The sequence below is a fragment of the Arachis hypogaea genome, chromosome 8 (genome assembly GCF_003086295.3).
Source record: "Arachis hypogaea cultivar Tifrunner chromosome 8, arahy.Tifrunner.gnm2.J5K5, whole genome shotgun sequence".
NCBI lineage: Eukaryota > Viridiplantae > Streptophyta > Magnoliopsida > Fabales > Fabaceae > Arachis > Arachis hypogaea.
The window spans coordinates 6152792-6171762 of record NC_092043.1 but is presented as its reverse complement, the minus strand read 5'-3'; the positions used below and the strand labels follow the sequence as shown (position 1 = coordinate 6171762).

The window sequence follows — 18971 nt, the reverse complement described above, 5'->3', positions numbered from 1 at the left end:
AGCTTGTGAGTTTATGCTAATTTTGTAAAAGAGCTTATTTGGTTGATGTTTCTTTTGGTTAAAAAATTTATGCTCCTGAAGAATTTCTTTACAAAGATTTTACCATAGTATATGTTACAGCTTATAAATGGAAATCAAATGAGCTCTAACTCTCTTGCATGCTTATGTCTTCCTGTTTATTTGATTAAAGTGCTTGACTTATGTATTCTTAGGACTGAGTGAACTTATGTCTTCTTCTTAACAAAGCACTTCATTACTAAGATTTGTTTATCTATCACTAAAGAGGCAAAAAGGAATAAGTTGCAGGATTTGTGTCATTTTACTCAATCATTATTCATATACATTATGTAATAAATGTGAAAGTGAATATCCTTCTCTTCCTTTCAACCTTTGATGTTGCTTTTTCATATGACATGCAACTACTTTTTCCCTCACTTTTCACTTCTCCTACTTCCTTTGCTGTGCATATTTTTTTTAATTATTTTTTTGAAAAAAAAATTGCTAGAAGAAAGAAAGCACACTTGCTTAAGTACCCTGATGCCAAAGTAATATGCATTGGAGTTGGTGATACTACTAAACCCATTCTTGATGCCATAACTTCTACAATGTCAAAGGTAAAACTTCAATGTGAATGAAGCTTCTAGGGCCACAGGGGTTGCCGTGATCTTGGCATTGAAGATGATGACATATTTATGTCAGATGGAACAAAGTGTGATATATCTCGCCTTTAGGGCCACAGGGGTTAGGGGTGGCATGCTAATTAGCATATGGAGTTTTCTGCAAAACAATCAATGAGCTCTTCCTTAATCTAACTAAATAGTTTCAGAGTGCATGGTGCAATCAATGGAAACTGTATTTTGGAGATGAAATCTCTAGTTCCCTATTCCTAGGATTTGAGATGGTGTTGTATTTAAGTATGTATTTCTGTAGGAAAAAAAGAAAAGAAAAGAAAAAAGAATGCTTTTGTATATCATCCCTACATGAATTTTACTATAGTAGTAGTAGTAGTAGTAGTAGTAGTAGTAGTAGTAGTAGTAGTAGTAGCTTCCTTTGTTAACAAATATAAACATATTTGGAGTAATTTAATTCAAAATCCAACTTTATTATTTGCAAGTCATTATGGATGGTAAAATCTTTAGTAAAAAATATTAGCATAGATTTGGGTACTCATTAGTTGTAATTTGAAAGTTATGTTATATCTGAGCATGCCTGCCTTCATGATAGCTCATCCTAAGACTGCATGATTTTGAAGTTGAGAATAAGAGATTAAAAATAGTTTCGATGAAGTTGCATCTAAGCTTAGTGGTTCCAATAAAGAAGTATTGAAAGAAACATAGTTAATGAATCAATATCTCCAAATTGCACAAGAACCCAATGCATTCCACCATTTTTGATCGGTTACGTCTAAAAAACTACTGATGAAAAATTAATTCTAAAGTCCAAACTCATTTTTAAACAATGGAATTCCACAAAGCTCTCAAATTTTATAAAGAACACTTAACACCAATAAGCAAAGTACGGTGAGACAATATCACAGGAAGAGAAGCAGAGAAATTTACTTACTTAAACTATGAATTCTACAATGACATCAATATATACCAGGTATTAAAAAGTGCTCTTAACACTTAAGCTAGACCATCTTCAGTACATGGCCAATTTGGACAAGTATAAACACGCAATTTTTCTCTGTTCCCGCCTCTCTCCTCATCTCTAAGTACATGGCCAATTTGGACAAGTATATCATAAGCCCTATTTCTAGTTTTTTTATTAACATGCAAATATACTCTTCCAAATTTAGCACCACAACAGCCTTATGAAGTTGAATTAAGAAACTATTTTCATGTGAATCAGATGTCCTTGCCAAACAACATTCCCAAGTGCTCCATATTGAAAAACTCATTGAAGAATGATCACCCACTGTTCATTGACATGATCAATCCAAGAACAGCCACAACATACTATTAAAAAATAGAGACCAAGTAGGTAGTAAAATAAAGAAATAGATACATTAACAGAACAAGATTTTATTCAAATCAGCATCAATAACACAATAAAAACAACGTCGTCAACATTTGTAATGATACGGCCTTATGAACCACCCCTAATTTTTATAAACTGATAGCACAAGCACTTGAAAGGGAGATATAATCAGCAATTTTAACATGCATAAATTAAATATATATATATATATATATATATATATATATATATATATATATATATTATAACTCTATGGCTTTTTGTTGTTGATGACATCATTCAAAAGTCCAGCCCATGTATTGCTATCACTGGGTCCACTAGAATATGACGAGACATGGAAAAACTGAGGATATGATGTAATTCCGGCAGTAGAAGGATATTGGTTGAAGTACGCCATGCCATTTGGAACAGGATGAAAAGGAATAGGGAGGACTCTACCATAAGGTTGATAAGGATGGACCACTGGATAATGATGCATAGGATATTGTGGCAATCCTAGTTTTGTTGGTTGTGGCTGCATCTGGAACTTCTGCCACTTCTATTCCTGATGTGTTGGTCTTATCTTTTAATGTCTCTTGAGTTACAGTGATTTCTTCGGTCTAAACATAAATCATAATTTTTAAATAATTACGATACAAAATTTAAAAAAAAATAAATAAAGAAACTAGTCAGACAAGCTAGAGGCGAGTAAGACTTTTCTCAAAGTGTTGACCTCACTCACCCTTAATCTCTCAGTTGCACTTATGGTATTGGATTAAAATAATTTAAATTCAAATTAAGACCTTAATTTTCCTTCTTGAATTATCAAATATAAATTATTAGATATACGAAATGTTACCTTCTGCCGATTTTTTTTTGCCATTTGCTCTAATCTTCGGTGTCTCTGTCAATTTAGATACAGACTTCTTGCTTCCACCATCCTTGAATTTTTTGTAATAGAATAATAAGAAATAATATAAGCACTACGAGAATAATATGTTGCATATTTGAATTGAAATGACAATAAATTTGATAGATGGTATAACATAGACAAGTATTTACTTTAAAATTATTGTTATTGTGCACGGGTGTATTTTCTACTGATTTTATGTTCTGAGAGGGAGTCTGTTTATTGGCATCACATTCTTCAACTTGTTAAAAAAAGTTTAAAGAATTGCTTAAAATATAGCAACTAAACATAAAAAGATTGATCAAAATCTGTCTACAGCAACTAAAAGGCTAAAACATTTTGAAAGGTCTTCCATTGGATTTCTTTTCACCAATAATATATTGTCAAAAGACATTATATCCTTGTTACAAGCTACTATCTATTTCCCTCACAAATAAAATATCTGATACAAGATGACAAGTGTCTGAAAAAGGTTTGAAAACCAATAATAACCTTTGACAAATGTTAAAAAGATAACTAATTAAAAGCACTTGTAATACAGAAATCAATAACATTTTGCTAAATTAGCTCCAGTACAGGTTGAAGTATACATTCTCATTTATCAAGTGAAGACTTTAACAAAAAAATGCATGTATATTGTTTTCAATCTTGCTGAAAACTTTAACCAAAGTTAAATTAAACTAAACATTATTAAAAATGAGGATTTCAGGAAGAAGGGGACAAAAGTACCTCTGGTTTGACATCATTAGGATCTTCAATGTGAAAGGTAAGCATAAAGTAACTAATTAAGAAAGGCATTATATTAATACCATTGGTTCATCTTCAGCATTTGAGTATTCGACGGGGGAGTCCTCTTTGACGAGTAATGAACATGTCCTAACGAAATGCCTACTTGACTTAAAATGTGAACATCTTCGCCTCTTTTGGCCTTTTGGAACCTTTTTTGGAGCACCTTTTGACTTCACAACAGCTGGATTACCTATTAGTGATGACGGGGGAAAGCCTCGCTTGTGAATCACTTTTATTTTGCACCTTCGAAATTAGCTTAAGTAACTCACCTGAGATTTCTCTATAGTCGGCTGAATTTTTTGAACAAATATCACAAAGCTTCCAACAAATTAATGCCATTGCATCGCATCTAAGTGTGGGCACTATATTATCAGCGGAGTCTTGCTCACCAATTGAGCATATAAAATCACTCTTTGCATCTTTTGTCCATCTTTTCAGGATAAGAGACTTCAAGACCGCAAAGATGTGGGAGCACGGTAATCCACGAGTCTCAAATAGCCTGCACTCACACGCAAACATGTCCTTGTCTTTATTGTAAGATACTTTAAATTGCCATTGCTGATTAAAATACTCACTCGTGTTGTACTCAACAATGTTTCTCCACTGTTTGGGCATTCAGTCACATTTAAAGCACCTGCTGCTTCTATCTCATCTTTCATAAGTTTGAAAATATTTTTAGTATAAAGTTCAGCAGCTTGTTTCTTAAAATTTTCCAAGCACGTAGTCAAAACAGAAAACTTATAAAAGGTTTCAAAGTCAGCAGTAAGATGGTTGTTTCGGTAATGCCTTAGTACTTCACTAAATTTATGCATGAATTCAAGGAGACTGGTTTTACTGTCAACATAGTTCTTCAATAATGAATGAATTTCCTCACACTGTGATGTAGTTCTTATGCGGCCAAAGAAGTGCTCCCTCAAATATGCGGTAGCCCACTTCATTTTGTCATTATAAATGCCCTGGACCCATTCATTCTCGGCAAGTCCGTATTTAGATATGATCTCGCTCCATCTCTCTTCAAATATTTGCACGGTAAACTGTCCATACAATAATACATTAAAATCGTCCAAAAATGCTTGTTTTTTATATTCTGTATTGCATTACGATGGAGATGCCATGCACAAAGGCGGTGTGGTATACCAGGAAATACTTCTAAGATAGCCTCTTTCATAGCACGGTCTCTGTCTGTCACAACGCCTCCAGATAGTTTTCCTAACATGATTTCCAAAAATTCCTTTAGTGCCCACTTGAAAGTTTTGAACCTTTCATCTGAGAGCAGGGCGCATCCAAAGATAGTTGTTTGGCCATGTTTGGTCCCTGAAAATATGATTAAGGGCTTGTTGTAGACATTTTTCTTGTAAGTGGTGTCAAAAGCGAGTACATCGCTAAAACATTCGTAATCAACAACACTTGCTCCATCAGCCCACACCAAATTATCCAACCTACCATCCTTTAAGGTGAACTTTTATAGAAATAACGAGTCACTGTCTGCCTTGGACAACAAATAGGCCAATGCAGCAAATGCATCACCGTCTTTCACTTTGCCACGCCTATTTTTACTAATGTGGTTATGTAAGTCTTTTCTAGTAAAACCCACTTTATCGTATCCACCTTTTTGGGAAACCATGTAACCCATTATGTGGCAAGTTTTAACACCACATGCTTGCAAGCTATTTGCTTGTGTTTTATCGGCCTCATTAAGCACACGATTTGCGATAATAAGATGTCTGTACTTAGGTGGACACAGTGGATGATTGTGTTCACTCTTAAAGACACTGACTTTTCACTTACCCGTTCCATAGTGACGAATGAACCGAATCCTCGCCCTGTAGTTGACACGAGTAATTGCCCTATGCTCCCTTTGCCGATTATCCCTTTTAAGGTGCTTCCAATGTCTTTCTCCTGCTTTATTGCAAACCAACTATCTTGTATTAATGTTGCCATTAGCATACACCGTCTTCAAGTCTTTTCAAGACATAAATCCATAGCACTTGGCATATTTGGCATAAAATTCACAAACTTGAGATTCTGTATCAAACACTAGTCCCCATATGTTTTCGATGGTCAAATCAGTTATCAACTTTTCAAAACCATTGACATTAATTATATCTGCCTCTGATTCATCTATAGTTACATCCATCATATCATCACTTTCATCGGAACTGCACTCATACTCAACACTTAAATCCTCAGATTGATCACCATCCTTATACAACTCTTTGCCATCATTCTCCATGATTGAACTTAAAATTTTAACATTTTAGGTACTAAATAAATGCTGGGAGAATGGAATAGGCAAAATGAACTCAATTTTTTATGATTAAAATTATTGGTCAATCAAATTCTATGAAACCTAAGAGCTATTAGTGCATAAGAATGTTATTTATATGACAACCAAGAGTTATGAAAAAAAATTCTCTGACTTATTATCTTTGTATGGTCTTTCTTTTGAAAACAAGAATACAACATATTCGAATAAATATAAAATTACTTATTATCTAGGAGAATAAAAAAAGAAAATTGAGTATGATCTACTATAATTTTTTTTTATTCAATTTATACTTTTCTAGTGATAAAATTCACTCAATGCACCTATTTTATTTTAACTACCCTGTTCTAAGATCACAATTTTAGTCACATACTTCTCTGGTAACTTACCCACGTGAAAAGTGTTCTATTTGATAAGATAAGGATAACAATAATGTTAGATATTAGATAAATCTATATCAGATAATAATAAGTGAAATTTTTGTTCATTATTTATAAAAGTTATATAGAATGTGACGAAGGATCCATGACAATGATTTCATAGAATTTTTACTGTAGTTGAATAAAGTTGGAGTTACAAGTTATATACATATATACAACTAATTAATAAGCAGGAGTTAATAGCTCTATTTGGATACAAGTTACATACATATATACAACTAATTAATAGGCAAGGTCTTGAATTTACCCTTTACTAATACTAACAATTTAATATAACTGTAGTATTACCATATTAGCAATTATTATATGATAATTATTATTATTATTATTATTAAATTACTGAATTCTATGGCTTATTATCAGAAAATAGAAATTCAACTAATTTTAATTCAGTCTGATTGAAATCCAATAATAAAGGTTAGAATTTTTTGATAAATAACTTTTCTTTTGACAAAATTCACAATTAAGTGTATGGTACTATGACTCTTCTAAGTGAGTTGAAAAGTTATTAATTTTAATTTATATAAACATCACATCTTATATTCAAAATTTCAACTATACAAGTAGTATACATGTTCATAAATTCACCAAGAATTGAGAATTTTTAATGAGTGGAACCAAATAAAATCTATACTTTCCAGCTATTATAGCTGCTAGGCCATATGTATTCCCTGGCTAACTTTCCCTAACACCCAACTTTCCTAAATCTCATAGCCATGAAAAAACGTGATCATTTGAATTTCGACACATCTCAAACAAATGTTATTATTACAACTATAGTTACATAGCTTGAGAAATAACCATGTCACATCTTCCCTTCAAAATCAATCAAACAGTGTTATAAAGAAAAGAAGAGAGCATGATTATGCAGTCTACTACACTCAATTATAGGACTAAGTGCAGAACTCAATTATTTAGAGGTTGGCTACAAAGCAGGGATATAATGAATGTAATGTGAGCATGCATGGGGTTGTGCCAAGCTAAGGTTGGCGTCCATGGCCAGTTTTTCTGATATTAAATGCACACTATATATTGCAAGCTAGGCAAGTAGCTAGCTCTAGTCTTTTTCCTTATTCATAGCAGTACTATTAACACTCAACTATTATGTTAGACATCTCATTTTTATACAAGTTAGGCAAGATCAAATAATCATTCAACAACCCAACAATTACAACACAACAACAAAAATTACAATAACATTTGAACAAAAATTTAAGAAATTAAAAGGAAGAAGAAAAAGCCGAACATTCAGCAACCAGAGCAAAATTAAAAGTAGGGCCACTAACTTTCGACAAAATAAAAAATGGATCTCGATCTCCGAAAGCGTTTTCCTGTGCCCCCGCTGAAATTGAAACAGTCTAAAAGAAAAGAAAAGAAAGGCTTAGTCTTCTCCTCTATATGTTGTGGATCAATGTAAAATAGTGAAATGACCATATTCCCGATCCAATGCGGCAAGGGGTCCCTCATACCCATGACACATGGCCTAATGAAAGAAAGAGATTATTTGTTTAGCGCCTAAGAATTCTTTATGCTGTCTGTAACCCTGTAACCTTTATCTGCCTAGCCCTTGTTTTTGTTCTAGACTCACCCGGATATGAATGTGACACAGAGCGAGCAAGGATAAAAAATCTGAAGTTTAAAGCCGGAGATTCTCGCACAGGAAGAATATAGATTTTTTTAAAAGAAAAAATAATTTTTTTCTTGGAATACTCACATCAAGAGTAAAATACAAGCTCATCCAGATATGAGTACAAGAGCAGACATGTATATTAAGTGACAGAATACCTTATCCCTAAAACAATAACAAATGCAATACACAACAAAGAATCCTAAAAATATTCAAAGTGTCTATGAACATAATAACTGTGCAAAGTACATCTAACTAGCCATTAAACCTATTACAAGCACAATGAAGTATTTTCATAATCCATCTTAAGAATAATGCCGTTTGAAATAAGATCATTGCCTTAGTAATAGACTTTTGAGCACTCAAGCAAGCCACAACATCTTTCACCTCTACAGTAACACCAAGGATTGGATGCAGTTAAAATATATGGACAGTTTTGGTATGTAATAATTCAATATTTGAAAGAAACAGAAAATTGATTCAAAACTTACTAGAGTAAAATTGAACCTTTTTATCTAACTTGTGATTGGACTTCGATTCTGCCCTACAAAAGCGAGAGAAGAACATAAATAACTACAAACTCCAGCTCAAGTCGCAAAGTAGATTTTAAACTTTGGAAACTAGGAAAATAGGGAAGGAGGGGAAGATATTAACTTTTTTCCTGGCCACGGACAGAGAAGCCAGCGAGGATGGGGACGACGTGCCGAGCTACCTGGGTTTCGGACAGAGGAAAGAGGAAGAAGCGGAAGCGCGGAACCTGGGGACGCCGACAGCAAAGAACCTAGGGTTAGGGTTTTGCCGTTTTAGTTTGGGACTTTCACTGCTTTGCTTCAGAGGGGGGCACAAATGAAGAAATTGGAGAAGATGAAGAACGATTGATTTTTTGTTTTTTTTTATATGTTTTGCTTTGTTTCAGAGGGGGCACGAATAATTAGGAAAATTGGAGAAGATAAAAAACGATTGATTTTTATTTTTTTATATGTTTTTGTTTTGTTGTTTAAATTAATTGAAACTATAAAATTATGATTAATTGAATTCTAAAATTTGATTAATTTAAAAAGGTATTTTGTTTAATAAAATAAAATAAGAATATTTAAAATTTTTTATAAAATTAAATAAAAAATATATTTTTATTTTTATTTAATTAAAAAATATATTAATAAAAATAATGATATAATATATATTTTAAAAAAATTAAATGCTGATGTGAAAAATAAATTCTACATAACTTGTTACTGCTTATCTATATTTTAAACTTATCTAGTCACCAAAAAAAAACTTTTCGGTAAGTATCCTAACCTAGCAAACACACCTTAGAAATATATCAAAAAGGCAACCCCTCAATTCACACCAAAAAGAAGCTGTAGGTGGACAGGATAGTCAATAGTGGCCACACAACAGAAAAAAGCTTTTTGCTTTCTCTGTCTCTGATTCGAAATGGATTCACCGAGCAACCCTGAAATCTCAATGGAGGTGCCCCCTTACCTAAGAATCCACAGCGACGGTACAGTTGAGAGACTCGCCGGCACACAAGTAGCCCCTCCAGGCCTCGATCCCGAAACCAACGTTCTCTCCAAAGACATCCTCATCCAACCACAAACCTCCGTCACTGCCAGGCTTTACCGTCCCAACAACACTAATCACAATCACACCAAGCTCCCTTTACTCATCTACTTCCATGGCGGAGCCTTCTGCATCTCTTCACCCGCAGATCCTCTCTACCACAACTCCCTCAACCGCCTCGTCTCTGAAGCCAACGTGGTCGCCCTCTCCGTCAACTACAGGCTGGCGCCTGAGCACCCACTCCCCGCCGCCTACCATGATTCTTGGGATGCCATCCAATGGGCTGCTTCTCATTCTTTCGAAGGCCACGAAACATGGCTCAAGGAAAGCGTTGACTTTGACCGCGTGTTCTTGGCAGGTGATAGCGCAGGTGCCAACATCGCACACTTCATGGCCATAAAGTTGCATCATTCTTCGGGTAGCAGCAACATGAAATTCTTCAAGATCCCCGGCCTCATCATGATCCACCCTTATTTCTGGGGGAAGGAACCCATTGGTGTGGAAGCTACTGATCCAGAGAGGAAGAAGATGGTGGATAAGTGGTGGGAATTGGTGTGCCCTTCTGAGAAAGGGAACGATGACCCGTTGATCAACCCGTTTGTGGAGGAAGCTCCTGGTTTTGAAAGCGTGGTTTGCAACAACGTGCTTGTGATTGTTGCAGAGAGAGATATATTGAAAGAGAGAGGGAAGCTTTACCATAAGACTCTGGTCAATAATGACGCTTGGAAAGGAAAAGCTGAGTTATATGAGGCAGAAGGAGAGGATCACGACTTTCACATCTTCAATCCTGATTCTGATAATGCTAAGAGCTTGCTTAAGCGCATCGCTGCTTTCATCAATAACCAAGATTGAACTCTCAATCTTAATTAACTTTTACATTGCTAGTATTTCTGTTATTTTATATATGTAGTTTGTTGTGTAAAGCAAAATAAAATTCAACATGGAGTTCTCTCGGATGTTAATTCTGGTTTGAAAGTGAATGTATATTTCCCATTCCCAGTTATTTTTGTTATGTTGGTTCGTAATTCTATCTTACTGTGTACCAAATTTTATGTTACTATATATCTTTAGATAATTTTAAACAGAATACCGTTCACACAGTATGATTTTAGATTGTTCTAATTGAATCAATTTCAAGAGGGATTGAGTTTGAGAGCATGCATAATTAAAAGTGAAAATAAAAATTAAACATATAGGAGCCAAAGTTGATGTAAAAGGAATAAATAATTTTTTTTAAAAAAAAAATAGACTCACCTTCAAGAATCTCAACTAACTGATCTGGCTTGTTAGTTTTAAAATATGCCTTATTAACTCAAGCTTGACTTTTCTTAATTTAATTATGTTCTTCGTCCTCAAAAGAAGATGTTTACAAATTTTTTTTGTATGGATCACCCATATTGGTTTTTTTATTTTAATAAATAAATTAAATTATAATAATTATTGAAATAAATAATTTAAAAAATATTTACCGAAATAAATATCTTTCTCTTTTTTTGTATGGATCTCATTTACAGACTCGTTTACACTGATACATGTATTTTTAAAAAAATTTAAAAATAATAAAAAATATTAATATTACCAATAATCCAAACTTAAAAAAGTTGGTATAAGAGATTAAAATAGATATGTTTGGTCAATTAGTACTCAAAAAGGTTGATGGGAAGAGTATTGAAACGGTTATCTCTCACGTTATCTCCTACTATCCACGGAAGAAATAATCGTTTCAATTCTCTCTCCACTGTCCCATCAATCTCTCCTAACAATGGGCAAATAGTTATTTTTTTTTTCAAATTTAAATCAATATACTTGGATCATAATTTAATTTAAAATTTTTTAAAAATGAATATGTTTGATCAATTAATACTCAAAAAGAGTACATAAAAATTTTTAGTTTAAATTATGATCCAATTAAATTGATTTAAATTTGAAAAATAAAAATAACCGTTTGCCAATTTTAGAAGAGATTGATGGAATGGTAGGAAGAAAATTGAAACTGTTTTATATCTCTTTTTTATATCTCTTTGAGTACATAAAATTTAATTGGATCATAACTAAAATTTTTTATGTACTCTTTCTGAGCACTAATTAATTAAAATATCTATTTTAAAATTTTTTAAATTAAATTATGATCCAATTAAATTGATTTAAATTTGAAAAATAAAAATAACTGTTTGTTAGGAGAGATTGATGGGATAGTGGAAAAAGAATTGAAACGGTTATCTCTCACGTGCATAGTGAGAGATTTCAATTCTTTTTCCACTATCATATCAACTTTTTTGAGTACTAATTGATCAAACATATTCATTTTAATCTCTTATACAATCTTTTTATGTACTAATTGCATGTTAAAAGTTTGAATTATTGATAATATTAATATTTTTTATTATTTTTAAAATTTTTTTTAAGAAAATACATATATCTCGTTTACGGTGTTAACGAGATATATATGTTGTTTACAAGAGATAAATATTTATTTAGATAAATATTTTTAAAATTATTTATTTCGGTGATTATTATAATTAATTTATTTATTAAAGTTAAAAATCCGTAAAAATATAAAACACAATAAATAAATTAAATAATTCATATATTTATATATAAATACATAATAGAAGAATTTGATGGTTGATTTTTATTATGCATATAATATTTATATTTATTTATATATTTTTTTATATTTTTCGTTTATGTATAAATGATCATATTTTTATTTTTTATCAATCACTTTAATAAATAGATATATAAAAATATAAATATATAAATAATATATATAATTGTTCATACCCTGACCCAACAGTAAAGGCCTAGGTCCAAATAAAAGGCCTAATCCCACGGATTGGGTCTCATCCAATACCAACCTTCGTCCTATGAAGTCGGTTGTCACCACGACTTGCTCTAAAGAAGTCGGGTACGAGGGTTAGCTGGCAGATAAGCACTCATTCAAATGAGTAACTGCCCCTAGAATCTCTCTAACCACTTCCACGAGCCATATCTTAACCTCCCTAAGATAATGGGACGGTTAACACCCTAAAAATATGGCACTACTCCAACGGTGGTTATTGGTTCATCACTATAAATACACTGACACCCCTCAGGTATCTCTAAGCCCAATACATTCTAAACCTGCTTAACCCCATGCTGACTTAAGCATCGGAGTGTCTTTGCAGGTACCACCCCCCGTTCACTCATGTACACAAGTCGGAAGGAGGCTCCAGCGCACAAACCTGCTCGGAGGCTACCATCCGCAAACGATTGGGCCGGCCAATACAGTCCAGTCCATTAATCTCCGGTTACCCACCGTAACATTGGCGCCGTTGCCGGGGATCCGAGAGATCAACCAGTAATGGCGGACAGATCCCCTGAAGAGGGTCGTGTGGAGTCAGATTCTGAACAAGAGAATCTAGACACAGGCAATAATGATGCATACTTGACCCTCTACCAGGGAATTAATGATCAACATAGGGAAGGTACCTCCGGAGTAAAAAACCCGAAGGTAAACTCTTCAGAGGGGCGCGAATCAGAGAAAGAGGGACCATCCCATGTAACTGAACTCATGGGATTAGTCCACAGTCGCCTGGAACAATTAGAACAATAACGGGAACGACGAAAAGAGTTAGAGAGAAAACTCTTAAAAGTTAGAATCCTCCCTCAAAGGTCACAACTCCCGCGACGAACGACAAGAGCCGCCCTTAGGAGGGGAGGATCCTTTCAGCGAAGATATAATGAGGGCGAAAGTTCCGAGGAACTTCAAAAGCCCCGATATGGACCTCTATGACGGAACCACGGATCCAAAGCATCACTTGAGCAATTTTAAAAGTCGGATGTACCTAGCTGATGCTTCCGACGCTACGCGATGCAAAGCTTTCCCGACCACCCTATCGAAAGCAGCGATGAAGTGGTTCGACAGCCTCCCCCCGAGGTCGGTTACTAGTTTTGAAGACCTCTCAAGGAAGTTTTTGATGAGGTTCTCAATCCAGAAGGACAAAGTGAAACATGCACCGAGCCTCCTGGGAATAAAGCAAGAGGTCGGAGAATCCTTACGAGCCTATATGGAAAGGTTCAACAAAGCATGTTTAGAGATTCAAGACTTGCCCACAGAGGCAGTCATAATGGGGTTAGTCAATGGACTCAGAGAAGGCCCCTTTTAGCAATCCATATCTAAAAGACACCCCGTTTCTCTAAGTGATGTACAGGAAAGAGCTGAAAAGTACATCAATATGGAGAAAAACGCTAAGTTGAGAGACCTGAGTTGGCGTCCTGGGCTCCCTCCCTCAACAAAAGAGAGGGAAAGGGAAACCAAGAAAAAGGAAGAACTCGGTCTCGAGAGACCAAGAAAATACCACTCTTATACTCCTCTAAAAGTTTCTATAGTGGACGTATACAGAGAGATTTGTAACACTGAAAGACTGCCACCCCCTAGACCCATTAAAAATAAAAAGGGGGAGCCGCAGCGACTACTGCGAGTACCATAAAATATATGGTCACTCCACAAACGACTGTTACGACCTTAAAAATGTGATAGAAAAGCTGGCTAGAGAAGGTCGGCTCGATAGATATCTCATAGAAAGGTCGGACGGCCACAGGAAGAGAAAGCGAGATGATATGGATAGAAGAGACCCACCGCAACATTCTCCGGAGAGATATATCCATATGATCTCAGGAGGGTTCGCAGGAGGAGGACTCACCAAATCCTCTCGCAAAAGACATCTCAAAAGAGTCTACCAGGTCAGAGAAGAGTCATCCGACCTCCCTACCATTTCATTCACAAAAGAAGATGGGCAAGGAATAATCCTTGGACACGATGATCCAGTAGTAATAACCATGATCCTGGCGAATGCCCATCTCCACAGAACCCTAGTGGATCAAGGAAGCTCGGCGGACATCCTTTTTAAGCCCGCTTTTGACAAACTAGGGTTGGATGAGAAAGAATTAAGAGCCTACCCCGACACCCTATACGGGTTAGGGGACATGCCAATAAAACCACTGGGATTTTTGCCCCTCCACACCACTTTTGGAAGGGGGGAAAAATCAAAGACTCTGAGTATAGACTTCATAGTCATCGATGTAGGGTCAGCATATAACGCTTTAATCGGCAGAGCTACTCTAAACCGACTAGGAGCAGTGGTATCTACACCCCACCTTTGCATGAAATTCCCGACTTCAGCGGGGATAGCAACGGTAAGGGGAGATCAAAAGTTGGCAAGGAAATGCTACAATGAAAGCCTAAATCTGAGAGAAAAGGGCAGAGAAGTTCACACAATAGAACTCGGAGGTGCAAGGGCCAGAGAAGAGCTGCGACCACAACCGGGAGGAAAAACAGAGGAAATACAGATCGGCAAAGAGGAAGGAAGAAATACTCACATAGGAGCCAACCTAGGGGAACCCTAAAACAAGGGTTGACTAAACTCCTAAGAGATAATTCCGATCTCTTCGCCTGGAAGGCCTCCGACATGCCTGGGATAGACCCCGAGCTCGTGTCCCATAAGCTCTCGGTTTACCCGGGGTCTCGACCTGTACAACAAAGAAGACGCAAGCTCGGCCCAGAACGAGCCCTAGTAGTAGAAGAACAAGTACAGGCGCTCCTGGAAGCTGGCTTCATCAGAGAAGTCAAATACCCAACATGGCTAGCCAATGTAGTGCTAGTCAAAAAACAGAATGGCAAATGGAGAATGTGTGTCGACTATACCGACTTAAATAAAGCATGTCCCAAGGACCCCTATCCGCTGCCAAGCATTGATACCCTAGTGGACTCCAGCTCGGCGTATCAATACTTATCATTCATGGACGCCTACTCGGGATATAATCAAATCCCAATGTATGAGCCAGACCAGGAGAAGACATCATTCATCACACCCAGAGCTAATTTCTGCTACGTGGTCATGCCATTTGGATTGAAGAATGCAGGAGCCACATATCAAAGGTTGATGAATAAAGTGTTTTCTTCTCACCTTGGGAATCTAATGGAAGTATACGTCGACGACATGCTGGTAAAGACCAAGAAAGAAGTCGACCTCTTGTCTGACCTCTCACAAGTCTTTGACACCATAAGGCTGCACGGGATGAGACTAAATCCCGCAAAGTGTGCTTTCGCGGTGGAGGCAGAAAAATTTCTAGGATTTATGCTAACACAAAGAGGGATCGAAGCCAATCCCGATAAGTGTAGAGCCATCCTAGAGATGAAAGGCCCGACTTGTTTGAGGGAAGTCCAGCAGCTGAATGGCCGACTTGCAGCCCTCTCCAGATTTTTGGCAGGATCGGCACTAAAATCCCTTCCACTGTTCTCCTTATTGAGAAAGGGATGTCAGTTTGAATGGACTCCTGAATGCGAGGAGGCGTTCCAGGAGTTCAAAAAGTTTTTAAGCCAACCTCCTATTCTGACCCGACCAGTATCTGGAAAAGACCTCGTCCTGTACTTATCCGTAGTGGACAAGGCTGTTTCATCAGCCCTGATAAGAGAAGATGAGGTCGGACAACATCCGGTTTATTTCATCAGTAAAGTTCTACAAGGCCCTGAGCTAAGGTACCACAAACTAGAGAAGTTTGCCTACTCCTTAGTAATAGCCTCACAAAGGCTATGACCTTACTTTCAGGCTCACACAATAAGAGTCCGTACGAACCAACCCATGAAGCAAATCCTCCAAAAGACGGATATTGCAGGAAGAATGGTCCAATGGGCAATAGAGCTCTCCGAGTTCGACTTAAGATATGAAACTCAGACAGCGATCAAAGCCCAATGCCTCGTCAACTTCATTGCAGAATACGCAGGGGATCAGGAGAAAAAACCAACTACATGGGAACTCTATGTAGACAGATCTTCCAATAAAACAGGAAGCGGCGCAGGCATAATATTGGTAGATGAAAGAGGAACCCATATAGAGGTTTCCCTAAAATTTGAATTTCCAGCTTCAAATAATCAAGCAGAATATGAAGCCTTGATTGCTGGATTGAAGTTGGCAGAAGAAGTCGGTGCTACAAAGGTGATGATATACAGCGACTCACAAGTGGTGACCTCCCAGATAAGTGGAGAGTATCAGGCAAAGGACCCAAATATGAAGAGGTACTTGGAAAAACTCTGGAGCACCTTGGGCGCTTTGCAAAAACCGAGGTCAAACACATAACTCGGGATCTAAACAGCAGAGCGGACGCCCTATCCAAGTTAGCAAGTACCAAACCGGGAAGGAACAACAGAAGCCTGATCCAAGAAACCCTCCAGGAACCCTCAGTAGTAAAAACAGAAGACAAACAAGAAGTCCTTGAGGTAGTCGGTTTAAACCTCGGATGGATGAATCCCTTGATCGAATACATGAAATTCGACATCCTCCCTAAAGAGGAGAAAGAGGCAAAAAAGATCCGAAGGGAAGCACAACACTACACCTTGGTGAGAAATATTCTCTACAGAAGGGGGATATCAACACCATTATTAAAGTGTGTACCAACCTCAAGAACTGCCGAGGTATTAAAGGAAGTACATAGTGGGATCTGCGGAAACCATCTCGGAGCAAGGTCACTAGCCAGGAAAGTAATCCGAGCTGGATTCTACTGGCCGACCTTGCAGAAGGATACCACAGAATTTGTGAAAAAGTGTCAACCATGTCAGATGCATGCAAATTTCCACGTGGCTCCACCAGAAGAGCTCATCAGTATCACTTCTCCATGGCCCTTTACAAAATGGGGAATGGATTTGTTAGGTCCTTTTCCCCAAGCGCCAGGACAAGTCAGATACCTGATTGTAGGAATAGATTACTTCACAAAGTGGATAGAAGCAGAACCATTGGCCACCATCACCGCACAAAGAAGTCGGAGGTTCCTCTACAAAAATATCATCACAAGGTTTGGGATACCTCATTCCATTACTACAGATAATGGAACACAGTTCACCGACTCTACCTTTAGGAGCTTAGTAGCCAGTATGAAAATCAAGCATCAGTTCACCTCGGTGGAGCACCCGCAAGCCAATGGGCAAGCCGAAGCATCCAACAAAGTCATACTGGCAGGGCTAAAGAAAAGGCTACAAGAAGCAAAAGGAGCCTGGGTTGAAGAGCTCCCACAAGTGCTATGGGCTTACAGGACAACGCCCCAATCCGCCACTGGAGAAACACCCTTCCGACTAGTTTATGGCGTGGAAGCCATGATACCAATAGAAATCAATGAACAAAGCCCAAGGGTAATTCTCCACGACGAGATCGGAAATATACAGGGGCACAAAGAGGAGCTCGACTTACTCCCAGAAGTCCGAGAAAAAGCTCAGATAAGAGAAGCGGCATTGAAGCAAAGGATGACTACAAGATACAACAAAAAAGTCATTCGAAGAGCATTCACCCAAAGTGACTTGGTCTTGATCAGAAACGACATTGGAGTCAACAAATCAGGGGAAGGAAAGCTCGCCGCAAATTGGAAGGGACCATACAAAGTCAATGAGGTCTTAGGAAAAGGTTATTATAAAGTGACCGACCTGAACGGCACCGAGTTACCGAGGTCGTGGCATGCTTGTAATATGAAAAGGTACTACAGTTAAAAGCAAACTCTACTCCCTGATGTACTCTTTTCCCAACTTCATGATTTTTTTCCCAAAATAAAAGGGTTTTTTTCTGGAGAAGGGTTTTTAACGAGGCATCATAGTAGGGGCTAAGGGAAATATATTGTCAAAAACCCTTAGTAGCAATAAAGTACCTCCCCCAATTAATAAAGATCTTTTTCACCTTACAAATATCTCTTATAAATTCCTTTTTGTTTTCTCTTTCTTTCTACAAAACGCGCCGACTTAAGCTTGACAAAACGTGAAAATCCCATGAACCGACCTAGGTGGTCGTCAGGATAAAACGACAAGGTACAAGTCGGTGTAAAGAGGTTATATAAGCTGATCGTAAACAACTCGGAAACAACTCGACTCGTAAGTCGAAATAAAACTCCGAGTAGAGAAGCTCGAAAACACTTCGACCCAAAAGTCGGAGTGAAGAACCGAGCAGAAGAAAAATGCATCGCAAAAATAACCTAAGTCATAAGAACTCAATAAAACATAGTTGAGCATAAGGAATAACAAAAAAGAGATTGAAAAAACCTAGGAAAAAGTTTAAAGGCTGTCTAAATGTCCTTAAACAAAAAGGCTCAGAAAAACAGACAAGCCAATGGGAAAGGTTTTCGGAAAAAGATCAAGGGGACTTCGAAAAATCAAAATCAGAAAAGCATACACGCATAAGGTAACTTAAACCCTTATCCAAAAAAGGGTATTTATTTTGTTAATTTAAAACCCTTATTAAAAAGGGCACTTTCTAAAATATTTTGTTTACGGCCTTAAAAGGCCAAAAGAAATTATCCAAACAGCACCAACAAACAACATATAAAGAGTTTAAAAAAGGGGGGACTCACAGGCCGAGCCCCCATATAGCCATAAAAAAGTTATTTTTGTAGAGGAGTAGA

At 36.9% G+C, this 18971-nt stretch overlaps 1 protein-coding gene and 1 long non-coding RNA gene across 2 annotated transcripts; one reads left to right on the top strand and one right to left on the bottom strand.

Annotated features, from left to right (window-relative positions):
* Positions 1-1542: 1542 nt before the first annotated feature.
* LOC112705826 (uncharacterized) lies at positions 1543-9018 on the bottom strand. Its single transcript, XR_003155585.2, has 4 exons — positions 8646-9018; positions 8483-8535; positions 2819-2900; positions 1543-2579 (listed from the first exon to the last, which is right to left on the bottom strand). It is a non-coding gene; the product is annotated as an uncharacterized lncRNA (long non-coding RNA).
* A 187-nt stretch (positions 9019-9205) lies between these two features.
* LOC112705825 (probable carboxylesterase 2) lies at positions 9206-10557 on the top strand. The gene has a single exon (XM_025756791.3). The coding sequence runs from the start codon at positions 9429-9431 to the stop codon at positions 10404-10406; it is 978 nt and encodes a 325-aa protein (XP_025612576.1). The 5' UTR covers positions 9206-9428; the 3' UTR covers positions 10407-10557.
* The last annotated feature ends 8414 nt before the right edge of the window (positions 10558-18971 follow it).

Excerpts from the sequence above, each read along its gene's own strand:
- LOC112705825 (XM_025756791.3), top strand. The coding sequence starts at position 9,429 with ATGGATTCACCGAGCAACCCTGAAATCTCAATGGAGGTGCCCCCTTAC.